The sequence below is a fragment of the Phaenicophaeus curvirostris genome, chromosome 13, assembly GCF_032191515.1.
Source record: "Phaenicophaeus curvirostris isolate KB17595 chromosome 13, BPBGC_Pcur_1.0, whole genome shotgun sequence".
In the NCBI taxonomy this organism is placed as follows: Eukaryota; Metazoa; Chordata; class Aves; order Cuculiformes; family Cuculidae; genus Phaenicophaeus; species Phaenicophaeus curvirostris.
The window spans coordinates 8,544,780-8,572,182 of NC_091404.1; the positions used below are offsets into that span (position 1 = coordinate 8,544,780).

General features: G+C 41.1%; 1 protein-coding gene across 15 annotated transcripts in view; it reads left to right on the forward strand.

The window, feature by feature from the left end:
• The window catches only part of IL1RAPL2 (interleukin 1 receptor accessory protein like 2), a 389,872-nt gene that overhangs the window by 341,253 nt on the left and 21,216 nt on the right, over positions 1 to 27,403 (forward strand). For all 15 annotated transcript variants that reach the window (XM_069867567.1, XM_069867568.1, XM_069867574.1 and 12 more), the window contains one exon: positions 21,776 to 21,905. In XM_069867567.1, coding sequence (XP_069723668.1) covers positions 21,776 to 21,905 — 130 coding nt within the window. The remainder of the gene's footprint in view (positions 1 to 21,775; positions 21,906 to 27,403) is intronic.

Sequence of the window (27,403 nt, forward strand, 5' to 3'; positions counted from 1 at the left end):
ACCCCAACTAGGTCTATTCTCCTTACTGTACTTGGCACGAATCTGTTAAACTAGCAGCTCTTCCTTTGGCATCTGTGCTGGTAGGAATAAAATGAAAAGGCTGTGCCAGTATTTACTGACCGCACAGCTGCATTCACAGGCACAGTTACAAAGTCATTTCTTGACATGCCTCCTGTGGCGGTTGGGCTCCTGCTCAGCATTCCGATTTCCTTGATGCCCTCTTCCCAATGTGTGATGTTCCTTTGAAATGTCACTATTTATTCATTTGACAGTTGCAATGTTGATGACAAGGAAGGAGAGTAAGTGGCTGTAGCTTTGCAAAAATAAGTTGCAAGTGAGAAAGTCAAAGTCCTTGTGGAGTTTTGAATCTTCAGCTCTCTGTTCTACACCAAGAAGTATGGGGGTTCCCCCCATCAGGAGATTTCCAAAATGACTTTGTGTATTTGGGTCATGTACATCACAGGATCATCTTTTGTCCTTCGACATTAATGCTTTTCTGAAAAATCAGTGACAAAATGCAAAGACTTTATAGCCTGTAAGGCAACAGTGGTATTTTTGCTTCAGTCACTTGATTTGACATTTGTTTTTCAGACACTCTGTCCAAAAAGCACCTCTACTGATCCCCTTTGCCTCTTTTGACTCCAAGTAGAACTTCTCACCTATATTTCTATTTGCTTTCTTTGATGGCCCTAGGGCATCACCTTGAAAGTGAGAGTAGGTTTAATGGAGGAGTTTCTTGTCTGTGATTCTGCTTTGGATCTGAAAAGCAATAACAAAGATTTTCCCAATCCCTTCTTATCTCTGTCACTTCAAGCCACTTTCAAGCTAGCAATGCAGAGTACTTGCAATTAAACCCCAGGCAGAATTTCTGATGATCTTTGGTGACCATGGGCATTCGCTGTCCTGCAAACCTCCACCAATCTATTCAGACTGAAACCGGAGCACTTACCTGGAAGAAGATGGGGGAGGGAGTGAAGCAACTGTGCAGGTGCGACTTACACATCTATAAATAATCACAGGAGACCTTTCATGTTGTTCCTCACTCTTCAGACTTGCAGAGTTTGAACAACCAAAATGGAAGCAAGGGGTTCCAAACGTAGTTGAGAAGTTTGTGCATATCAGGTTTCTGTTCACCTGCAACTGGATGGTCATTATCTGCTTTGAAAACAGCGGCAGCTAAGCTAGCTAATGAGGAAATTGAGCTACATTTCCTACATTCTTAAATCCTTTTGAGGATTCTGTTCTTAGAGTAAGACGCTGATGAAATGCAGAGTTTTCAAAGTACTAGTAGTTTAGAAATAGGAAAGCAGTTACACGTAGCCAGACTGGAAGAAAATACAAGTAATTTAATAAACAGCTTTGTGCTTACTCAAACCCTTCCTGCCAGGGAGGCAGCATGGGTTTAAATTAACACTTGTAAACTGTGTGACAGCCCTGCCCCCCCCCCCCATTTTCCCTCATGTGGGTGGGGGGGGGTGTTCTGATTACAAAGGTCAGTTCTGAAGGTGCAAACACAATTAAATGAGAAATGCTATGCTTTCATTGATTTTTTAATATATATATACACTTCAGAAGGATTATTTCAGGACACTAATACAAACATATTCTATATTATTTTGTGTTTTGGAGAAACAGTAATTCAGAATTCTCTTTTTCTTTTGTCCCCTAGTGACTGACTTTATCAATTTTCTTAATAAATTGACTCCTGAAGCACTTGTTGAGAAAGGCAGCTGCTGAGTGCTGCTGGTGCCTCACTGTGTATCCCAAGGAGAACATGTACAAGCTTATGCGATAATAGTAGTATTGTTGGGTCCGAATGAGACTGGAGCAGGTACTCAAGACACTGCGAGCTTTATACCTCTGTTGAGGTATAGATAGCCAATAGGTACGTAAAGGCAGTATGTGTATCTCTGAGGGCTTAAATTCCAAGGGAATTGTCAATAAGAGTGTCAGTGTACGCTTACTAATAGCCTGCTAATTGTTTGCTGGTTTCTATTGATGTTTAAATTGCATAAAGTCAAGATCAATTTCCTGAGTGATGCCTCTGACATTTGTAAGCAGAGCCCAATGTAATAACTGACCTTAGGTCATCTCATCTGGGATTGACAATATGTTGTAAATGTCCATTCCCAAAGAGTGCTTTAGTGGTACCTCTTGGAAGGAGCTGTATGTCTTAGAAGCTGTGTGCACTGCCAGAGCTTTTCTGAAAGAATGTCCCTCTTTTTCTTCTCTGACCCTCACATGTATCCATCTGGTCCCTGTAGAGTTGTTGCTTTTTCCTGGACCTGTAAGAAATGCATCACCTGTATTTAGGAACCAGAGTCTTTTAGGAAAACAGCTTGGTAGGAATTCTAATACAGTATGTTCAAAAAACACACATTCCCATTTGAATTGGATAGTAAATTGCGTTACTCTTCAGCGTGGGTTGTTTGTAGTAATTTCCCAACCAGCACTATCTTTGCATTAAATCCATCTAGGACTTTTCTCCTTCAGCCGTTCAGGCTGGCAATGAAGAGAGAGGGATCAATCATGATTTCTTCCTTAGACTTATTCCCCAACCCCAGGCTGAGAGCACCTGATTCTTTGCCAATTATTCTTCCTTGAAGGGAGCCAAGGCATGTATTGTTCTTTTCTACTATTGCCTATCTGAAAAGCTAAAAGAAAACAGCAGTCAGACTCCAAAAATACATGAGATCGTTTTAAAATATATATAAGTACCAGAATGATCTGTGGTCATTGTTAGGCACTTCATCGTACTTGAATTAGTACCCCCCACTCCCCCTCTTCATTCTCCTTAAGAATTTAATGGGTACTAACGATAACTATGAAAACCAGTATGTCGTTTGGTGATGCGCTATGTGCAGGATTGGTTTCTCATTACCACTAGCCGAGTCACGTAGAACTTGGAGTTTTCCCTTTATTATAATTTATATCCACTAGCCGTCTAAGCAGATTCATAAAAAATGGCAAACAATCCATATCTATCATGTTTTATGTTTGAATGAGGAATATGGGTATTGCTTTTATTAAGTTTAATGAAATATCTGTTCTTATATTCAAAGTGATAGATGACTCTGCCAAAGTATTTTGTAAGGTGGGTTGTATGCAGGAGGAAGGGCGCTAAAGGAGAGAAGAGATGGGGGTTGGGTAGGATTTTTGTCTTACTGAGGACAAAGAAGCCATAAATCCTTCTTGCCCTGGGGCAAGTACATGCAAGAGACTTTCCAGTATAGCCAGAGCTATCTGTAACAGAACAATATTTTCTGCAAGGCTTCTTAAACACATTTTGCCGAAGTAAATTGATCCTGACAGATGCCTTCCTGTCACCTTTACGTTCTCTCTTGAGCAGAGCCTGGCAGCTGTGCTGAGGTCTGCCAGATTTACAAATCTCTGCTGAGGACTGGACAGGGTCTTTGTGATATTAGATGTCCGAGCTGTTTCTCTCTTCCAAAGTATATTTACTATCAAATATAGGGACTGCAGATAGCTTATACCTCCATAATTGCTACTTTGGAAATATAGTTTTGTCACAGAAGTATTTTCTCCAGGAACAGATAAAATAAGCTGGAAGCTTTGCATTCTATTACCCTATTAATCTCATGTTGTCTTTTCTCTTTTAAAAAATTGGGTGTATACATAGCCAGCACTTAAGAAATCTGCAAGTCCTGGAGAGGATGGTACAGGTGCAAGCTTCCTGAGACAGGGAATCATAGGGCTGAAAACAGGTGCTGATCACTGTAGTGGTGCCAAGGGGTGCACAAGGCTATCAAACCAGTTTACACAAGAGGAGGAGGAGGGATGACTGCTAGGCACACACTCTGCTACCTTTGTGTCTTCAGTTTTACACCACAGCTTTTCTGAGCAGTGGATTAGAGATTACAGAGCATTTCCCGTTCCCAGACACACAGATACTCTTTCCAAATGCACTCTCACCAAAGCACAAGTTAATAGGCACAGTGTAAGGATCGGCAAGAACACCATTGTGAGCAAGGATAGAGAGAGGTGATCTTGATGACCACCATTCTATCCTGAAAAATCCATGATGCCTGCAGAAAGCCCAGTGCAGCTAATAGAGGAGCAAACCAGCATTAGACAAGTGAACTCCTGATTGTTAGTAAAACAACCCAGATTAAATAGCAGAGGAGAGGTTCACTTTTCAGCTTGAATCATACTGGCTTAGAGAGGCAGCTAACTATGTAGTAGACTCCTGCAGATTTCCAAGATCTCTTTTTTTTTTGAATCAACCTAAGCATCAGTATTCTCAGTTCTTGTTCTCTACCCATTGTGCAATTTTACAAATTGGTGCCATTATTCCCATTTTACACCATAATGTGTGGAAAATTCAGGTCAGCATCTTACAAAGCACAGCAGTAATGGGTGCTCCAAGCTGTTGTTGTTTAAAGAAATAAGCAAGGCAACATGCAACGTCAGTGAGTGTCCTAGCACTGCTGACACTGGGAATGTGCAGAACAGCCTAGTATTAGAATGGAGAAAGCTTAAATGTGTGTTTGCTTGCAAAATACAAGGTGAATATGTAAACCACTGTTTTTAAGAAGTCATAAAGCACTATAGCATTTAGCACCCTGATCTGGCAGATGCATCTATGTGTACTTAACTTGGTCTGCGTTTCAAACTACTTATGTGTGTTAGCATTTGGAGTAGGGAAACTGCTTGATAATTATCGAGATTGTAGTGGGAACACACATTCTTGGGAAAGCACTATCAGAGTCATTTATGCATTGGATCACCTTGATTAATTGCTTGAAAGATACATAGTTTATGACAGATGCTCACTGTGTATTTGAGCCATCCTGGAATATCAAAAAGGGTTCTCATTATTGTGTGAGATTTAGCTGTGCCTGGCTCCCACTCTACAGCTGTTTTGAAGGAAGGCTAGAGTCGAAAGTGAGGTGTCAAGTGTGTTCTTCAAGCTCCCATACACATGTTCTAGTCTTCTGCGGGGGTGGGTGCGTGTGTTTAAAAGGTCAAAATTTGCTATAGTAGACTTGGGGACATGATCAAGTGGAAAGCTTTGCAAATCTTTGAAAGTAATCTTCAAATCTTCTGAAGCATGTAGCATCTGTTTTATGAGTATCAGCTGAAATGAGACTTCTCTTGGGTAATTTTATCTTTTTTTTTAAATAAAGAGACAATTTTCTGCAAGTTTTTAAAGTACTGATGGATTTACTAGCTAAATACATTAACTGTTTACTGCCCTGGGATAAAAGCGTGAGTTTCCTTGGGACCAGAAGTGAGGAATGGTGCCTTGTTCTGCAAGATTAAGACAGAAGTACAAGGCTGGGTCCTCTGAGGCTGGACCTCTTGTTCTAAGGAGAGAGTACATTTCACAGGGTAGGCAGGTGCTCCTTTGGAAAGATAATATTTGCAAAACCTCCCACAATGCTGCCAGAACTTGGTTTTCATCACTGCTTTTTAAAGCTGCTGTTAGAAGCACCCCATGGACCAATAGAGCTAGGTAGTTGCTTCTCTTTTTGACAGAGAGCCCAGAGCTTTCCTCTTCTTTGCTGTCCTGCATGGATGAGGGGGTAAGGAACAGCCCTGTGGGACTGCTGATAGAGTTGGCCATGCAAGTCCATGCCAGATAATTTCTTGAGTGTTAAAAGATACAGCAAGATGAACCAGTTGTGGTGATAATACACTGGCAGTTCAGTGGTTTCCTTGGTGTCCTCTGGTATCCAGGGACTTAAAGAGCTGTTTCCACAGCTCTTGAAGTCACGGGTTTCTGCGGTAACTTGGCCTCCTTTCTTCTTGCTTGATAGAATTGTTAAACAAGAATCATTGATCCTAAGTCCCTTCATCACCTCTTCATTCATGGTTAAGAGCATTTACTGTGTGCTTCCAGGCCTGGACTTGTTCTGTCCTTGGAGGCTGGTTCTTTCACAGATTTGGGATGCCTCCCTGAACTCCTCTCTGATAATCAATTCTTCAGGCTGTGGCTTGTAAGAAAATCCATCCCTGCCTCCTGAGACACTGCGAGGGACCCTTCCGACACTTCTTCAACAGGCTGAAGGGGGAAGGTCTCTGGTGAAAAGTAAGGAGACATAGAAACATTGGATGAAGTAGAGACAGTGTTCCCCAAGAAAGGCTGCTTTCTTTTGCCTTGCTTCTCTGTCCCATAGCCGAAAGCCTGTAGGGATGAATCAGATGTTGACATTGTGCGCCTTGGTGCTTTCGTAAGTGCCCTTGAACACAGGCTATGTCTTTAGACCCATATCCTGAGATGCCATTTTTAATACTTTAAAATTTTAAATGCTAGCAATCGGCACAAAGTGGAGTTTTGGCTCAGCACTCTCAATTCAACAAGGCAGCAGCCTGATTTGGTCTGCCTGGGTTTGGACAGAGATTCCAAATCCCAGCACTAGTCACTACCTTTTAAAATTTAAGCATCTCTTGTACTGACAAATTACTTTTTAAAGTGAAAATCTGGAATGAGAGCAGCTTGCTGGAGTTCCAGCAGGGACAGGGAGAAGAGGTGCATCTCGTGTGCATGTAACAGAAAAAATTTGAAGGGATGATTCATGTCTCCCAATCATTCCTTCTTGTAAAACAGATCTTGGCCTCTGCGGGGGTATGGAGGTGTGCGTGTGTGTACACCCAAGGAAGATCTTGGGGCAGAACAATGCCTTTGTGCTTTTCAGGAGTGTGCCAGGGGGCTCTCACGTTGGCACTTGCCCCAATGTTCTTCCTTTGGTTTTGGATGTAGATTGTTTGATGGAACAAGCTGCAGAGAAAATTAACAGCAGCAGCAACAGGAGAGTCTTCGTGCTTCTGTAAAGCAGATTGAAGCACTGAACCTGAAGAACCTGGCCAGCCCTGGGAGAGTGGTTTCTATGGTTAACTTTCTCCTCTGTGTTACTGATTTTTCTTTTCATTATGTTTGAAATTGGGAGTGCTTTATTCAACATTAGTAGCCAATGGCAATAAGCTGTAAAGATGAGACTTCTCAGAGCCGTGGAACCAGGGAAAAGAAGAGGTGTGAGAAATCGAAATGACAAGGTCACGTTGGTGACTAGTGATGTGGAGGAAGGAAATTTATACCCAATGTGCTTTGATGAGTAGTTAGATGAGGAGACCATAGTAGGCAGGGAAATCCTTAGAGACTAAGCTGACATGTCTGGAGCGCAGCTGGTATAAAGCAAAAGAAAATTGAATTGTTTCTGTTTTAAATGAGTGTATTTGGGAGATTATTTTCATTCTCTTTTTCAAGATGGAGACATCCGAGCATATATTCATTTGGGAGGGACGCAATATCAACTGCCAACTGTATCTCTGTGTCTGCACATGGGAAGTGAACTACTAGCATGACTCACAGTGGTTCCATCTGTCACCTGTGATCACAGCAGGTCTCACTACTCAGGTTTTTATATGGAGTCAAATCCACTGAAAGTGTGATCATGCATTTGAGATCTTACAATTCAAAGTCTGTTTGCAGCCAAAAGCTTTTGTTGCCTCAGCTGTCCTCCTAAGGCTTCCCTTCCTTTCTGTTCAGCTGTGGTCCCAAAGTACAAACAATATATTTTTATGTTTGGGAGTAAGCATATATTTTCATTCTACTAAGAAAATACTTTGTGGACACTGAAAAACTAGACTTTTCCAGAAATTTAATGTATTTAAAATGAAAATATTACGAGGCTGTGGGCGGTTAAGATATTTATGATTGAGCTAAAATGCTCTGGAGTGACTTGTAGTGTGCTTGTGCTTCTGGTGTTTCTCTCAGTTGCCCCAGCCCGTATCGCATAGGTTGAGGAACACATTAAAATAACTGTGCAAAAAGCCACCTTCCTTTTAGAAAGATACTAAAGGAGGAAGACTGGGCATGTCTGTATGGATGGATGGAAACCATCAACTGTCTGTGGTACCTGCTGCAGCCTGCCAGCCGTTGGCAAAGCTGTCAGCCCAGTAGATAAGCCCTACTTACACCTTGCCAGATGCTCAGGTTTCACTGAACGTGATCTGAGCCTCTGAACCAGGGCTGGCTTGCAGAGAAGGCAGGTGACAGTCAGGGCTGATGAACTCAGAGTAGTAAATACCCCACTCCCCAACGTGCTTCAGGGTGGCCAGGAACTGAAGAAGGAAAACCACAGACGAAAATAGGCCAGCTACCTTCTGTGGGACTGTTCACACTCCTTTCATTGCTTTTGGGTTTGAGATTACATAAACCCCATCTTCATTTAGTCCAAAGTGAAATAGCCTTTCCCCAGGCACTAGTGAGGCTCGTGCCCTGAAATTAGGTTGACGTGCTGCTCTGTGGCTCTGCATTTGTTTCTCTGCACAGTAGTGCATGTCACCCTGGCTTTTACTTCATTTCCATTTGAGCAAGCAAAAAGCACCATTGCATGAGCTCTGAGCAGCTTGCAGATGACTTGACACGACAAAAGCAAAGTGCAGGGTGCCAGCAATCAGTAGCTCCCACAAAGTGCCTGTCACATTGGCCTCTCCTTTGAATCTAAAGCCAACCAAAACAGTGGGCCAGGCAGCATCGGGGAGCAAGGCTGGGTTGGGACCCCAAGGGTCCTGCAGAGCCCTTCTCCTGGTGGGGCAGGTCTACTTTAGCAGTGGTTGTGAATGGTAGGACTGAGGTTTCTTTAACCCCCCTAAGAAAAGCCACATTAGCTCTATTGTGACAGATTGCTCCTCAGGGCTCTGAGGGGGAGTTAGGATGCACCTTTATATCAGTCAGGGCAAGGGCTCTTTGGGAAGGTCAGCAGCTCCAACAGAAACTTTGTAGGGGTCAGTAAATCTAAAAAAAAGGCCAAAAATCTAGTGCTGCAGGAGTCAGTACAGAAGTGTTTAATGTCTTTTCTGTCTGTTGGGAAAATGAGAAACATTCAGCAACTCAGTGGAAAAGAAAGAAAAACCCAGCTTGTTAGCAAATAGAGCTACATTTCTGCGTGGAGCTGACTTTTAAAGTGGATTTCATTATGGGCACTGAAGGGAGATGGGAATGTCTGGGTAGCTAATTAGTTTTGGCATTTGGGGACAGTGAGTATTATTTGGGCTACCTGGCTGATTACTATCCAAGGGATCCTGTTTTTCAGCACACTGTGTGGCACAACGTATGATGTTCTGCAGAGGTTCTCCAAGCTCATGCTTGGAGCTGGGCTGTGAGATTATCCTCAGTGGGAAATAAGAAATGTCACAGAGCACAAATCTGCCCTATCTTTTCCAAGAGAGTGCTGCTTTGAGGCTCTCCTCAACAAGCCTTGAGTCACTGCTCCCCATGACCAAGGCTGGCAGCATCCTTCCTTTAGCTGTGGAGATTCAACATCTTCCCTCACTGCCCAGCCCACAGTTTGAGTTTTTCAGCATGGGAAGAATTTTCCATATGCTGCATGCAGCCGTCTCCCTCCAGGCAGGCTTTCCATTCGAAACAAATCCACCTGGCAGAGCTTGGTGCTGTTATCTTGCCTGTTATCTACACAGCTCAGCAGAGGGGAATGTTGCTAGAAATACTAGGATGAAATTCAGCAGCAGTAGCATATAAAGCAAAATACTAGAGGCCTCCAGTGAAATCCCAGAATACACAAACCATACTCAAGAAAAACGTTTTCTATTCATCACAGAGTCAGCACAGACATAGTGGTGGCTGATGGTAGTAGTAGTGGGCTTTAGGAAGGCTGACTGTAGCTGAGGGTTGAGGAGAGGAGAGCTCACTGAAGACAATTCCTGACAAACTGACCTGAGTGAATGCCTTTTTCTGAGCCCAAGGAAGAATGAATCAGCTGAGGAAATAAGTTTTTGACTGAGAAATGGAGGAAATAAGTTCAGACATACTGGTTCTCAACAAGGTAGCTGAGAATAATTATGCAGAAGGAGACTTTTACCCAGCCTTCTCTGTTACTAATACCTGGCAGAGTCAGCAGAGGAAGACCCAGAGAAAAACCCCTCTGACTTTAAAGTGCAGCTGTCCCCTCAGGGCAGCTAACAACCCTTCACAGGTATCACCTAGTGCTGGGTACCCTCTGCTGCGTTTCTCTGGCTGCTGGAGTGGGAAATAGCAGCAAAGTGCTGCCATGTTCTCATCACCCTGTGCATGGAGCAGTAGTGGGTTTCCTGAATTTAAAATCCATTCTGGACTACAGCAGCTTTTCTCTTTGTATTTGTCTCTATTTTGTATTGCTACATGAGCTTTTGAGAACATATGCAGCATCCCTTTGAAAATCCTTAAAAGAAACATTTGCAAGACTTTAGGGGCAGGCATTTGCCTATTATCAGCTGCAAGCACAGCTTTATTTAGTGCTCTTGGAGGTGGCAGGTGCCCATCTCTAAAGGCCAGTCCTTTGGTCTTGCACCTGCTCATCTGTGTGTGATTTGACCATCACATTTGCAGATGATCACAACTACCTGGGTCCTTGCTTCATTTTGGATGGTGGCAGGAGCCTTCCTAAGGGAGGAAAGAGCAAGTCCGTAATCTCCTGTGGTTAATTCAGAGGTGAAGGCCACGTAAAGGTTTCTGGCACTAGAAAAAAGCTCAGATAACTATCCTGACACTGAAGTGGCCGTGGTTTCACTTTAGATCTTGCAGGGAGCAGCTTAATTTCTTTTTCAGCACTAACACAGCTAAGAAAAGAGATAAGCAATAAAGAAGGGCAAAGCTTTTCTCTCAGGAGGGGTTTTTTAAGATCCTGCTTTGAGCTCCTAAGATACTGCCTTACATCCAAACACCGCTGTAGGCTAGATGTGAGGAGGGGTATTCCAAGGCTCTAAGACTGTATGAAATCAAAGCTGATTTCTGTGGGAGCTTTGTGTGCCGAGTGCTCTTGCACAGCTGCTCACAATGTGCTGGAGCAAAGGGCAGGCTTGAACTCCTACCCAGGCCAGAAAGGGACTCACTCACGCTTTGCCTGCTGTGCATAACAGGACTGACAGCCCTGCCAGCATGGTAGAGGAAGGTCTCCTATTTTCTGATTCCTTTGTTCTTTAGAATAGCAAATGGTCTTTTTAACATCAACCACGTTTGTTCACACTAAGCTCTCAGAAGGTTGCTCTGAATTAACTGATAACATGGTTCTCCCAAATGGGAGGACTTCACGCTGAGTTCTCCAGAGCAGGACAATGTAGCTTCCATCTTTTCAGTATATTTCAGATTCAAATTTGAAATGGCTTCTTGTAAGCCTTGAGATGTGACATCCCCCTCTCCGAGAGGTGAGGTGGAGGTGAAGGTAATTTATTAATTGATTACTATGGCTTGATTCTTTTGTTTGTTCAAGAAGTTTTCTTGTCCTTGCATTTGATTTCATGTCACCCTGAGGTCTGAGGATCTCTTGCTCTCAGCCCTTCTCACAGTAGGACTTGTTTGTGCCAATTGCCTTAGCTGTGGGGGATCCACAGCCAGGTGATGTAGCCACTGGGAAATCCCCAAGGCGATGGGACCCACCTAAGGGTGAATCTATGGTCCCTTCTTTCCCAGAGCAGTCCCATGGGCACATGAGACATGGGTTTTTCTGCATCCCAGATCAGTGGCAAGTAGGGTAAAGCTGGTACTATCCAGAGAGGTCTGTATCTGTAACTTACTCTGGTGGCAGTTGCCCCCTTTCAGACTTGGAATAGGAGTCCACAAAAGCTGACCCCTTCTCCTCTGATGCTGTGAGATAAACACCATGTTATCTTCTCTCTGCTGTCATCTGGACAAGGCCAATGTTAGTCCTTGCAGAGACATCTTTCCTTCCTCATTTACTCAGCAGAGTTTTGCAATCCTTGGATGATTTCCCTACTAAGTTTTACAATTCCCACTCTCTTCTGCAAGCATGTGATGTCTCATCACCATGAATGTAAACAAATGAGTTCCCCTTTGCAGAAGTTTCTGCTTGGGCCAGCAAAGCTTTTTGTTTTGTTTTTTATTTTTTATTTTGGAGTGTTTTTTATCATTGGCAATCAGCAGTGTTGAGAATGGAGGCAAGGTAAGTGGATCCGGGGAAGGTGAAACCACAGGCTGTGCCTTCACTGTGTGTAAAGATCCAGGGAAGAAAAGTGATTGGGCAGAATTTAGTTGTTCTGAGTTACAGACTTAATGGTTTGGCACTCACCTAGGGAAAATTGAGATTCTTAGACTCTTGTGGAACTAAAATTACCTTTAATGTGTGGTTAATGTGAATGCAATCAGCTGAAGGCAAGGCAAGAGGCTTAGGGTAGGTCTGAGTCCTCACTGCTAATAGGTTTAGGGCAATTAGTCCATTGACTTCTGTAAATCACATCTGTCAAAAAAACAGAGGTCATTTTAAATGTGGCAGTCACCTGAACTGAATAGATTGTGGCTCAGATTACTGAGGGGATGCCACTGTGCCTCTTTAGGAAGGAGTAGTTTTAACTATGTGAAGTTGTCTGAATTTATGAAATTTTTATGGCCCTTACACCCTTAGGGCTTGCTGAATTCTTGCACCTAAGATACAAGACCCTGGTTTAGGTCTTGTGTCTTGCTTAAAGATTCTTAAACCAAGGTTTCTGAAGACAAATCAAAACTTGGGGAAAAATAAAAATGTAAACAGTTGAGAGTTTTTTGTGTGACTGACCTTCTTTTGAATACCATCTACCATGATGTTATTTATTTTTATATCATGGTGCTTTTTTCTTAACAATAAAAGCAAATAAAAATGTTTAAACTTCCCTGTAGCTTCTTTATGGGACAACAAGTGGAGAATATTGATCCACTCAATAAGCAAAATACAGCTTGTTTTTATTGAACTGTGTTTTTCTTTCCTAGTCTCCCTGAACATTATCTCTAAATTTAAGTAAATCATAAATGGGAATTATTTACTGGATTTATCTTGGAGAAAATATTGCTCTGTGGCTGTTGTTTCTCTTTTTTGAATCTTTTTTGTAAATACAGTCTTTATTTAGAACTCACTGTTACCCTTACTCAGCATAGCACTTAAACACGTGCTTTAATTTAATCAACAGGGAGCCCTCTCCCTATTCAGCAAAATGTTTGAGCATTTGCTGGGTTTTAAGCACATTAGTCAGTTATAGATTCACATTTGAGTACAAGCTGATCTCAGTAGCTGTGTCCTTGTTGTTCCCTTTGTGCAGGGGAAGTGGGAACTTACCACTGGCCAAAGCAAGTCCTGTCCCTTGTGGATGAGAGGCCACCTGCGTAACTGAGGCTGAGTGAGGTGACAGTTGGGGTTATGTTCATTATCAGAGGTGATTGACATCTGTCTGTTCATCCCGCTGGCCAGGACCTAGCACTGCACCTGATTTATTTTAGGAAGGCTAGGAAAGCTGGAGAATGTTAAGAATAAGAATGTTGCAAGCAGATACCGCCTGTTTTCTGAGCTCTCCCATCCCATTCTCCTGCACGGTGTTGGGAGCATGGCAGCCGAAAGTGGAAAGGACTTGGCTAACATATGTGCATCGAGGTGATATTCTAGACCTTCCTAACCACACTAACATTCCTGGCCCTACATGCCTGCTGCAGAGCACTGTGGAGATATTTGCAAGCAGTTCAGGGAGAATTAGGTTTTTCATTAACATCCTTCTACAAAACCTGTGTCATGCTCCATTCAGACCTTTCAAATTTACACGACAACATACTCTGTGATTTAAACTTGATTTCATGAGCTCATTAAGAACTATAATAAACAAACATGACAAGCAGAAGCTCAATTCTCTTGCACAGACTAGTCTGTCATGTGAATTCACTTATTCACCACTCGAGTCATAAAGTTTTCGGAACTTATAACCCATAACTGTTAATATTGTACACCTATGAGCAAAAGAAAAGAAGTAGTTACCTATCCAACTGTGGAAGCACTCGTCCTTCCTCTTCCATCAAGTTGTGGGTGTCCCGTGTACCCACACAGGGGAGAAACATAAAAGCCTCAGGAATCCTGCCGCTGTTGGATCCACTTCAAAAGTGTTTTGGGTAAACTGAATGTTTTATACCCTCCAGCTTGGAGGTTTGGTCTATACCATTTCCATAAGTTAGTTGATTCTGAGGACACTGCCAGGCAAAAGCTAATGGATGCCAAAGACATCAATGTGCACATGATAATGGTTTATAAACACCCTTGAGCTCTGTCTGGCCACCTCTCCTGCCTACCTTGTGCTTTTGCTTTGACCTGATTTTGGTGCTGACAGTATGACTCGGGACTTGGCATGAGCTGGGTTAGCTGGAATCTAAGTAAGGGTTGAGTGAACAGTCACAAACTGAATATGAAAATAACCCAGTTAGATTCTGTATGCTTGTTATATTCAAGCATACATTTATTTGAAAGAGTGTCACTTTGTTTGTAGGGCAGGGACATGCTTAGCGTGAAGCATAAGATTACATTTGTTTTGTCCTTTCTAAGTGAAGAAGAATTACCTGTTCCATAGTCTGTCTTAAGTTTCATTGTTTGTCTAAAAAGCAACACAGAAGTCGGAAGAGGTTTAGTGTAATTTTCAGTCTGTTACAGCCTGCACCTGGTTTCCTTAGAAACCTTGGAGGTCCGCTCTGCCTATTAAATGGGATCTCGCTCAGATGTTCAGCTGGATACCCTTTACATGCTCACGTGAGTGAGGTTCAGAATCTGGCCACATTGATCTAAAAGAGCAAATGTCCCTCTGAATATTTTTTACCTTTCCTGCTCTTCTGTCAGAGCAACACACCTAGGTGTTGCCATCTCTTGTGGCCGTGCTAAAAAGCAATATCAGAATACAGAGAAATAGTTGCTGTGACAGCATGGGGCCATACCCTGGCCATAGTGAGATGATTTGTTCAATCTCATTTTTTGTTTAGTTCACCTCAGCCTGGATGTCACTGCTCTTGCCATTGGACTGCCCTGGCCTTTGGAACCCTACCAACAAGGGGACTTCTTTAAATATCTAGAGGGCATTTCTCTTAAATAGTATTTCTATGCCTCAAAATGCACAGAAATGAGATTTTCATAAGGACCTTGGCATTGAGCACGAGTTAAAGTCAGTACAAGGCAGCTGTCAAGCTGCTTCTGGAAATCCCACTGAGCATCTGTCTTCATTGTAGGTGAATAACTGAAAAGTTGAAAGCCTTGACTTTCTGTTACACCTGAGCTCTCAATGACTAAGACTTCAAATTCTGACCTCAGGGCAGTTCTGAAAATGGGATGATGGATTTTACAGGATTTAGATGAGGTTTACTTTGTCAGCAGGGAGAGAGGGATGTTTTTTATCAGCAACATTTCAGCCTTGTGCATATTTTTGTTTTCGTTTTCTGTTTTTGTGAGAGCCACAGTCCAAGAGAGCCAAGCCTAAGAACAGCACTTGCAGTGGGTCATGACTTTGTTGTTTAAGTTAAAAATGGTTGGGACTGGATAGGATGACAGCAAAAGCATTGACTTGTGTTCTTGGCAGCAAACTGTCTAAAGGCTCGGTGGCTTTGTTTCATGTTTGGAGGTTTGCTGCTTGGTGTTAGTGTTACTTGTATGCTACTTTTTGTGTGTGTCATTTGCTCACTTGAGTGAGACAGAAAAACACTATCACTGGGCTATGTGTTTTGTGATGTCTCAAGAAGTAAAAGCAGAGCAAGAAAGAAAGTTAGAATTAAGACCATGAACTACAGAGGACAAAACAAGAACAGAAGATCTTTTGCATTTTTCTTGTAGAAGTTTTTAACTGGGCTCTGTCTCGTTGTCAAAGACTTGCCTTAGACAAATAGTTCTTATATGAATGAAGAGCCAACTTTGATGTATGCCACATGTTGCCACCACTTATTTTTCCTACATATCAATACAGCTACCAGACTATTATTTGGGTAGCTAGCACATGCTTTTCATAACAGGGGGCCTTATTTAGCAGAATCATAGAATCACTAGGTTGGAAAGGACCCACTGGATCATCGAGTCCAACCATTCCTATGGTAGAACACCTCTTTTTGTTGTATGGAAAAACACCTCCTTTTGTTTCTTTGTAGAAACTTGGAGAATAATACGATCTAGTAATATAAATATATGTGCATGTGTGTTTTTAAATGCTCTTAAACTGATTTGAGATGTCTGGAGGCTGGTTAGGATTGATTTCACTATGAATTTCTCTTATTAAAGCAATCATTATCCCTGCCAAGTTTCCCAGTTTCCAGGTGACTTTTACCTAAGTAGGAGTAACATTGTCCAGCACACAGCTAAGCTTATATTCTGTAGAATAGACAAGTAACAGAGGAGGGAGAAGCAGCCTAGGTAATCTGCACTGACTTCATAAATCTTGTCATACTGAATAAAACATGGAACCTTTGATCAAGTAATGCTGGGAAATGGCCGGGTGACTGTAAAGAGGGAGGTGATAATGTACCTGAGGGTTTTGTTAGGTTTTGTAGCTTTGTCCCAGTCCATCAGTAAATAAATAGAATTAGCTGTTTCAGTTGGAAGGGACCTACAATAATCATCTCGTCCAACTGCCTGACCAGTTCACGGTTTACCAAGTTAAAGTGGGTGATAAAAGGGAGTGTCCAAATGCGTCTTCAACACTGACAGGCATCAGAAGGACCACCCCTCCAGAAAGCCTGTCCCAGTGTTTGTTTCTGGGTTCTGCCCGTTATTACTGAGCACAGGAGAACAGCTGAGAGGGTGTCCTTGCAAGGGACTTTGGAAAATTTACATTCTCTGCAAACTAGATAGAAGCTACCACACACAGAGATTGTTTTTCATGAGTCAAGGTCTATGTTGCCCCTGGCATTTGTTTTGTGGATAAATTGCAGGCATAAGCTCTGTATCCCATATCTTTTTATCCAGGATGTCCTTCAGAAGGGAAAGGAAATGTGTTCTTTACTTCACGGTTGTATACAATACAGCCTGCCTTGCTAGGGGAATTTAAATCACTCTGCTGTTCTTGGCATTTCTAGCACTTGTAAAACACATTAGAACAATAATGTTCTTGTCAGGGACATGGTGATTTGCCTTGCAAACCTCACAGCCTGGAAAGTCAGGTTCAATCCTGCAGAGAGCCTCTAGAATACACTTATTGGGATGTGGTAAGTAACCTGCCTTTCTCATCCTGTGTCTCAGCAAACTGAAGAAATAAAGACTGTGAAGTGCCTGCATAACATCTGCATATGTCAAGAGTAGGAAGATGCTCCTTTACAAACACTTTTTTTTATCAATCTTATAGGGAAAGAGACTTGGTCACCTTTGTCTGAGAAGAGCGATAAGATGAATGTGCAAGGATAAGAGAGACTTGGAGTGAGGGAATGATGGTAGGAGCACAATTCTCTGCCCTCCTATATGTATCCAGAAAGAGTTGAAAGCAATGATATTATAGTCAATGGTATTAATGCTCAGGTGGACTTGAAGATGTAAAACCAGCTAATACCACGTACAGGATTGAGTTTTGGTATCGCTTGGTACAAAAGGTGGTTTTCCTTTGGCACTTTCAGTCAATTCTGCCACTAGCTTGGAAAGATCAGCTGGTTCAGTACAGGTTTGTTACAAGTGGTGTTGTATTTGGCACAAAAAAAAAAGAGAAAATTTGAGAAAACACTAGTGTTTCAAGCCATAGCGGGGAAAAAAATGGTGTCCAAGGGTTCACAGATGACTTTGACTGTTTGATAGGGTTGCTCTGGAACCTGGAATGATTTGCTAATGGGAGTGAGAGCCTGATTTTCTGGAAGAACAGAGCACAGCAGAATGTTGAACATCAGAGAATATGGACTCTGTGTTGCACCCGTGAATGGATGCTGGCAAATAAGCCAGAATACATATGTACTGGTGCCAAATTAGTGAAAAAGAAGAAATAATCAATCCACGTTTTCAAAAAAAACCCTGAAAGAATGCCCCGGCATGAGACAGGTCTTATGATCTGTGAACAGCTTTTGTCTTCTGTGCTGGTCAGTTATCTTGGCACATAAGTTTTTAAAAGACTGAACAACTTTTAGGTATTTTAAGCTTCATTTACTTGGTGCTTGAAATGTCCCTCATTCTAGAGAGACTGCTGCAGGGTTTGTCATTATTTTTCAAATCATGTCAGACCTGCGGTGAGCACATTCAGAATCGTGCCTGGCTAAATTTTTCTGCAGACCTTTTGCAGTCCTTAGCCAGTACTCCTTCCCCTACCAGACAGCTATTTTGTTTGAGTAATTGTATTGCTGTGGAATTCTCATTTTCAGGAAAAAAAAAAATGCTGAAATGTGTGGTAGTGTTCACGCAGATTTATCGTCAAAATGGTCAGGTGAAAAATGTACTATAAGATTTAGCAATAAAAGTCACTCCTGTTGCCAGTGGTTGTGTCTTATCAGCTGGGAGTTTGCAACAAGCCTGCCTGATTGACAGAGAGGGGGAAAAAAAGCTAAAGCAGAGACTTGTGCTGGAACCTGAGGCTTTACTGTAACAAGGTGACCCCATCAAAGCACTAGACTCAGTGATGTCTATAGCAGGCTTTTCTACTTTCTTGCTTTGTTTATTAAAATATTCTCTTAAATGTCGATTCACTCAAAATCTCACTAATAATTTTCTCTTTTTCTCAGCAAATTATTTTATTAATTAAAATTGCAACTGAAATGTCTATCTGATTTAAACATAAACCATTTATAAATGGAAAACTTTTAGGATAGCATTCATTCTAGGAACTTTGATGTTGTTAATTAAATGATGCCACGGGAATTTTTCTTAATAAGAGCAGTTAGTTGCTGAACTACTTAGTGTCATGCAGAGTAACAGTAATGATATGTGAAAGTTTGGGCCTCATGCAATTACAAACTGCCTGTTAGTTCCTTCTGCCTGGAACTGTAACTCGGTGTGATACCACGTGTCTCAAAGCCAGCCCTGAGATCAGGACCTGCAAATGGCACTTTTCATGCTTAGTGCTTGTTTCTTTCTGTATTCAAGGGTACATTTAGGAATTAGGGAATTCAGCTGCAGTTTTAGGATCTCAGTACTTGAGGGGAATTGTAGTGGGATGTGCCATGTTCTTTTCTGGATGTGAATTGGTTGGAGTTCCCTGAAAACCAGTAGTAGCAGGTTGCTGCTGCAGCCAGTCGTATCTTAAAGGAGAAAGGAAACCTCTCTTCCTTTCCTTACGGAGGCTTATTTGACAAGGTAAAGTGTTTCTGCAAGGAAGAGCCAATGTTACCTTTTCCAACATTGTCCTGCTTCCAGCGTCACAGTGGAACGATGAGAGTTATAAACCAGAAGCTGCTTCAGAGTGCTGCAGAACGGCAAGGTGTCCTTAACAGCTTGAGAAGTAGAAGAACCATGTGTGAGAGTTTGGGTTTGGATGGGGCCTTGAAGGGCAGATCAGGTCAACCCAGACTGGCATCGTTCTGCTAGTGAGAAAAAAAATAGTTATTCCATGAGAAACAGTTGCTTATACCTCCCTCTGATCAGTGATGGGTCTGCAGATGACCTAACCATGGGCTTTTTAGGTGTGGCCAGTTCCAGACATTGAGCTGAAAATACTAATTCATTCTAAAGTTTGTCGTTGACAGTATTAGTTTATTCTGCTGCTTTCCCTGGTGGCAAAGCTGGGAAATAGATCTGCCTGGGTATGTTCAGAGCATGTAGGCTGGCACAGTAAAGGCTCTGATGCTTTATATTTGGTTTGTTTGTTACAGAAGCTGTGGACCAACAGATAGGGGGTTTTTTAGGTTTTCCTATTTGTATAGAAAACTTTTTATTTCTTCAGACCAGACATATTGCCTCAGGATATTTACTCTGCATGTATAGAAATCTTAGATTCACCTTGCAATAATTTCATTTCTTCAGGGTTCGTTTTTTTTTTAAGTAAAAATCTTCTGATTTGACAAAAAGCATGCTCTGTAATATATTTTGCCTGTAACACTTAATGCCCAGCGTGGTGTGCCAGGGAAAGGGCATATGCTGTCACTGCTGAGAGGCCACATCTGGCCTTTTTCACATTGTTACAATTGTCTTTTTCCATTAAAATAAAAAATGGAGTGAGCAGCCACATGTTAAGAATCACTACTGGTATTAAAATAGGTGCGTATCGTGACTTTGAGGCAAGCAGCACAAAAGACCTTACACCGCACAGGCATTCAGCACATTAGGAGAATGTGAGATGGATACAGCCCGAGGCCCCATTCCCCCTCCACCCCATGGAGGGCACAGAGCACCTCGCAGGGCTGGAGGAACAGGTTAGGAGCAGAAGGAAACAGACTTCTTCAATATCACCTTGTAGTGGAATTAAATGTCTGCCTAGAAGTGTTTGTGACTCTCCATTACTTAATGAAGTTTGAAACTTTTCAGTGGTGATGGTCAGTGTTGTGGGCTGTACAGATAATTGTCAATCCACCCCTTCTTGTATTTTGGATGTTTGAGCTAGTCTTTTTCTTCTGCTATTTGGGAAACGGAGACTGAAGTACAGTCTCTAAACGTTTTCTTGCTGTATCCTAATGTTTCAAAGGGACTTGTAATTCTGAATCTTGACTTGGAAACAATTTGAAGGTGGCTGATTTTCAGTGGCTGGGAAAGCTGCACTTCCTGACTAATCAGACTCTTTTGACATGTCTTAAATTGGGCAATGGATAATAATGAATAGACTAGTTGACCTAGGACAGCTCTGTGGGGGTTTAAGCAATGATTCTTCAACACACAGCTCTGATATGCTCCAAGTATGCACACAGCGAGTTATCACTGCTGAGCAGGCAAGAGGTAACTGATTAAGGATAGTAAGTCAATCATGTGGAACCGTTAGCCCATACTCAACAAAGTGGCATGTTCCAAATGACTAGCCCTTTTTGAAAAGTCTAGGCCTGTTCTGTCTTAGCGTCAAAAGAGTCTCCTGCTGGCATTGAGAACAGCTGCCATAATAGAACATTTCTTCCGAATACAGTAAAATACATTATTTGGACTCTCCATGCTCAATCCAAGTCCTAGAAGATTCAGCAGGAGCCTCCATTGGCATTAAATCAAGTCTCATCTCCTCTGCAAGCTAGTAACTCTATAGATCCTTTGTTACCTGGGCCACCTATGCTGGGCAAAATGGGCCAAGAGAAATGGGTCCAGCAGCTGTATTTGCATACTAAGGGAATGGCCATGATTCTCCTGAATTTTCTGGCTTGTTTGGGGTTTCTTTGTTCTATTTTTTTCTTGTCTTCTGCAGGCAGACAACCATCTGTCCTGGCAATGTAAGCACAGTCCTGGACTAGCCAGGACCAAAGCTTTAGCCAAACAAAAGCTTATCCAAGTGCTGAATTCTTGGAGAGAGAAGAAGTATGATTAGTTTCCAAGTTTTGTTTTCTGTCATTTGAAAGTATTTTTGCAGAGCTGAAAGGGAGAATTCCTTATTCTATTGCTTGAGTTATGTATGAAGTTTGGTCCTATGCCAAAAGCCTGGTTTACGGTAACATGAGTGTCGTTGGTGCTCACTGGCATCATGCGTTACCGGGCCATCTTTAAAAGCTCTTTGAACAGCTCACCAAAACATCCATTGTATTTAATTTCTGTCTCAGTGAGGAAGAAATTTTTACTTTCTCTTTTACAAGTGGATAGGCAGCAGTAAGGAAGTTCATTGATTTACCTGCCTCTTAGGGCACACTCCCCAGTCCTAGCAGAGATCCCAGGAGTCTGACAAAGAAGTCTTCTCTTTCTTTTTAGCAACCAATCTGACATCACCTTATGTTGACACCATTTCCATACCTTCTCATCATTCTTAGCATCTTTCTGGGAAAACTGAAGTGATGGATGACCTCAGGGTTTCATTTCACTGCTATTTCCTGTTGCATAAACATCATCATCACCCTTTTCCCTGTGGTTTATAATCATTCTGGTTTGGTTTTTTTTCTCCAATTTTAAACAGAGAAGTTTACCCTGATGATTTCTCAGTATCTAACACTCTCATTTCTTCTTGTCCTCAGGAAACCCACTGACTGTGGCCTGCAAAGCTTTCTTTGGATTCAGTGGAGAATCAGGCCCCATGATCTACTGGATGAAAGGAGAAAAATTCATAGAAGAGTTAGAAGGCCACATTAGAGAAGGCGAAGTCAGGTACCTTTTGGGTTGTTTACTTTTAAATACATGTTACCATTTACTGCACCTGTTGTAAAGAAAATAAAACACTTGCACCTCCATGAACTTTGCACCTAACAGCATCTTCTTGTCTTCTTATTTAATAATTACCTGATTAATAGCACTTTGAGGAAAGACTAAACTAGTGTTGTACTATGGGCAGGTGGGTCCAGCTCCTAAAGACACAATGAATATAGATTATAAAGAAAACAAGGTCTTTGCACCTTCTGTTGCACATTTGTTTGGTCTCATTTCTGAATTGTTTGTTTCTTGTAGAAGTGAATTTGGAGAGTAGGCAGAAAGAGATTCCTTTGCTTTATTACTTGATCGATAATTCAGCCATTTACCACTAATTATTAAAATATACAAAAATAACCTAATATTGCACCTTAATTGCATACGGATGGGATTTATCATATATTGCCAGAATGGCTCTAAGTATACGATTCTCTTTCGGTCTTCTGACCACAAAATACAATTATTGGAAATTTCTGCCATTGCAAGTAATCAGCATTTAACGACATTATGTCCTCTCTGATGTATATATATGAACAGAGTGATTTTGGTCGAGTTCTTCCTCTGCATCACAAGGACAGTTTGTGAGGTTTGTATTTAAAGAGCTCTCCAGCTCTAGTACGTTACAAGACTTTTCTTTTATGTGCATTTTTTAATGAAATTTAGTTTGAAAAAGCTGCATTTATCTTTTATTGTGCTATCTCATTACACATTCATGTTTCAAATTAATTGTGTGACAACTCCCTTTTCTCACTGTGTTAAAATGCTTTGACTCAGTTTACAGACCCGTCATCATTTGGTGAATCTTCTTCTCAAAAAAGCTACTTATTGCGTACCTAATCTCCTGTGCATCACAGCCAGCATTAAAAACATAGCATTTACCAAAACCTACTGCATCACTACCAGCAGTGCCTCAGTCCATCCCTTTTTTTCATTTAGAAGTAGCTATGGCAACTGTGGTGGTAACTTTTTACAGATTGCTTTTTCACAGTAACAGCTCTTGTTTATGCATCCCATTACAAGTATGCTGCTTCAGGGAAACTGCACTGTCAGTGCCCTGAGTGAGCCCACATCTTCCACTCAGTCCTATTTTTTGGTGTATTTCAAAAAACATCATGTATATTTCAGATTTGCTGAGCCATGGTGAAGTTTCTGATTAAATCCTTTTTCCATCAGTTTGCTTCTAAATGGTATTATCAGCATGTTTCTGTTAATGTTGAGAAAGTACAAGTAGTTGGGAATTGTTTCAACCAAACCAAAGTACTCAATGGGTTGTTCCCTCGGCAAATATTTTTTAACTGTATGTACCCTGTGTTAAGCTAGTTCACAAGTTTGTAGAGCTCTGAATTTTTGGTGCTGTCCTTGCCCTGGACTGTACCCCTCCATTGTGTCGCTGAATTTGCTGTATGTGATGAGAGTTCAGGTTTGCAGGTCAGTGCAGTGAGGAAGTACAAAACATCCGTCCCTAATCTGCATTTCCTGGCATGTGTAGTTTCCAGTCAAATCATCTGCTTGCATGAAAGCACTGAAATAAGGATGCACATGACTTGAGCTATTTTGTTAAAGTCAAACCTGTAAAACTAGGATTTTGGTAAGCAGAATTCACTATGAGTAATATATGTCTAGCTCTAGGCTTCTTGTTATTTATTAGACCTTGTTATAGAGCCTTATAATAAAAGGTACCTAATCAGCATTGCAGGACGCAGAGGTGATGACTCCCTCTCTAACCTTCCTCCTTGCCTTCCCTTGAATGTTAAACATGCATAGGGGGAAAAGAGAAAGAGGCTTTGCTTGCCAGGTGAGTTTTTCACAGTCATAATAAAAATGTCATATAAATTGAATCAGGGCTATTAAAGAAGGAATCAGAGTCTTTAAGCCTTCCTGCAGAGTTGTCAGTTGTACCTAATTATTAAAGGAGCCTACAGCAAATTTCAACACGATCTTTGCCACAGCAAAGGAGCATTTTCAGGCATAAATCTTACTCTCCCAGCCACATATGAGTTGCTTCTTTTTCTTCTTCAGGCAACACTGTAGAAGAGTTTGCAGGTGCCTCATAATGCTCAAATTTTAGAGCTTGTTTGTCCCCCTTTTATTTTTCCCCTCTATTCTCCATTTTTAAAGTGAAATAGTTTAACTCATTCTAGGGACGTGGAAAAAAAAAAGTGAATGAAGACATTTTGAGCAGCAGCCTTATTTCTTCCTGCTGATTGATTTAACATTCTGCCTTTTCACAGAAGTCAGTCGATTGATGCAAAATGCTGAGACAGAGAGGATTTTGTATTCTGTTAGGAGAGAAGGCTGAGGGAGGGAGACAGAATTGCCATCACTGCTTGGCTAATGTGCTGGGTACTTTGCAGAGAAGTATGGAAATGACGACTCTCTCCTAAAAAGCATTTACTACTCAACTAGACAATTTCTGGGCAGAGAATGAGAAACATGATGCAGGAAAGTGAGAGGGAAGATCACTAGGCCATGTTTAGTTGAACTACTTTTCTTTGGAGAGGTACTTGAGTACATAGAGATCTATCCTTTCAGCTACAGACTATTGTTAAGGACTAGGAAGAAGGTTCTAGAGTTCATACCCCTGTTCAGAGTCCAGGTTGTCAACTGTACAAAGAATAAAAGTTTCCTTTTTTGATAAGTCCCAGCTTGCATGCAGGTTAATGAAGGTTTGGAATTAATGCCTTGGTATTGTATTCAGAGGATAAATATTTTAACTTCTGATTCAACTTGGTGCATAAACTTGTTGGAAAAAAAAACATGACCAAAGATTTAAAAAAATTGAAACATTGATATTTTTTAAGGAAAACATTTGTATTCAAAAATGACACTTTGGCTTTAATTTGTATTTTCATAACTGAAAAATAGTAGATAAAATGTTTTATTTCAGATTAGATAAAATGCTTCAGCCTGCAGAAAAAGAAAGCACTGGGTATTTTTTTTTTACTTAACTCACCTCTTCTTTCTCTCTCTCCATCTTGTTTGTTGTGAGTTGCCAAGTACCATTGATTTACCTACTACTAAATGCTGTAATTACTCTTACAGTTGGTCATCATACCAGAAAACAAGAACCATTATTTTCTCACCTTGTGGGAGCTGGTATGTCTTGTTGGTGTTGCTGGTGAAGTTTCCCCCAACTCAAATAGGGACAGAGTCTCTTCTGGGTGCAGCAAAAACTGTTGCAGCTTTAAGGTCTTAATTCTTGATCCTGCATTCCTTTTCTTTCTCCAAAATATAATGCTCAGTGTTCTCTGAAACAACTACAAAAAGTGTCAGTTAAAGGCTGCACACATTAAAATAACGTAGGTGACCAACTGTGTATTTCTGTGGCAATAATGCATCATTAGCTATAGAGTACTGGTTAAAAGAAAAAAAAAAGCAGGAATTAAAGGTTTAACAGCATTCTACACTTTGTTACTAGCATAATGCTTAAGTGTCTGTCAGCGTTTTCATGATAGATCCCATTCTAAACAGTTCTCTTCCTAAAGATTGCAATTAGCATGAAAATAAGTGAAAAAAATCTCAGTCCAAATGCGTATTCTTCTTTATGAAAGCTCCTTTTTAGCTGATCGCGTATTATTTAAATTTAGGTTAAGGGTTGATTATTTTATTTTCAATAGATCCAGAATAACAGTTTATTTTAATTGTAATTTTTCTTCATTTTTTTCTGCATAAAATATGCTGATTATAGTAAACACAAGACAATCCGCACATTCACACAGTGCTCCAGATTAGTATCCCAGATATCTTCTCTGCTAATGATCTTATTTGCTCCTTGCAGCATGATTTGTAGGCCGAAATTTGTGGAGCATATTGTTTACCAACAGAGAAGAAAGGCTTTCCTGAATTAAATATTTCATTATGTATGTATATGGAATATTAATAGGTAAATGATAATTAATTTATCTGACCCCAAATAATTTAGACTGATCTGAGTCTCAAACAGATCAGACCCTCTTGGGAGGTTTCTTTTACTGGCAAGAAATGGTGCAAATTCCAGCTTTATTTTCAGTGCTTGGACTCAAGGCCAGAATAAAAAAAACCCAACATAATAAATGAGAGTGAATTTGCATAAAAAGGTGCAGTACGGGTTTCAAAATGCAGCACACATGCCCGTTCTCAAACTGATGTTTTTCTATTTGCTTTTTCACAAGTTACACAGCAATAGTGAATGCCTGAATCGTTGTGAATGACCTGGTACATCTTCTGAGTTCTATCATATCACACAAGCCTTTAAAGGTTGTGTGCTATATGAAATCTTACTGCAATTATGTGGTTTATAGCAGTCAGGCTTGAATTTTTGTTTGTCTAGTGCAGTGCCTTCATAGTTCGCTTCTGATTTGTTTTCAAATCTGAATTTCCATGTTTGTTATATAAAATTGTCCACATCAGAAAATGTGTGTTCACATTGGAAACCCTAAAACAATATTGGTTTGTAATAGAGAAGTTTGGGGTTTGTTGTTGTTACTGAAAAATTTTAAGCTCTCCAGAAGCAGCTTCCATCCAGCACAATGAAGCTAATGACCTTGTGCGCTGTCGCCTCCTTTGAGTATCCACAGAAAAGGTTTCCTCTTTAGTGAACCTGGATCTTATTTATGCCTTTACCTCTTAGAGCAGTACACTATCTTTCCAGAGGAAAGACTCGCTGAAGTACTACATGTGATGCTGAGTTCACAGGTGACTGTGAGGGCGTCCCGTGTTTTATGTTTACCCCCTTACACATTACGCAGCAGTACACTAACAGGATCAAATGAACCTGCTAGATCTTACTTGACGTTACTTTCCTTGTACAAGGAGCAACTGATAAGAAGCCTTTTGAGAGAACAGAGCGCTTTAATTTTAGACTTAATGTCAGCATCAGAAAACACTTGCATTTACTTTGCATTCTTTTTAATGTTCACATTAGAACAATGACATGAAAAGATTGTACCTTTGGCCTGAAAGTCTGCTAGAACTTTCTGCTCCTTTTCTGGGGATTTTGCATCTCCTCTGTCCTCTCAAAGGAGCAGAGAGCTCTGGTTCTTGACAGTCTTCCTTTTTGAAGTCATATCTATCCCCCCAAAATAGAGAAAAATTCCACAGAGTAACACAGCTCCTTCTGTTGGCTTTCCAGACCGCACTAAAATGTGTCACAATACACAGCCTGTAAAATATTGCCTTACAGTTTGCCCAGCAATGGCTTAGTAGTGCCTGTTTACTTCTCTGGAAAGTATTTATTGCTTCTTTTAAAAGAAACATTGTTTTAGCATTCAATTCTATTGGAACAAACGTAAACAAGCCACACGCAACTATTGCCCTCCTAGCTGCTCTTCATGTGCTTGATTCAGTTCCTTGCTGCAGACATAGCAGGAGAAAGAGCGTTTTGGTTGTCCTGAAAAATACATCTGTGAAGCCTCCTTCAGGCAACTGAAATGTCCTTCTAAGTCCTTCTCCGGGAGTAAAGGAGACCAGGAACACTGTGT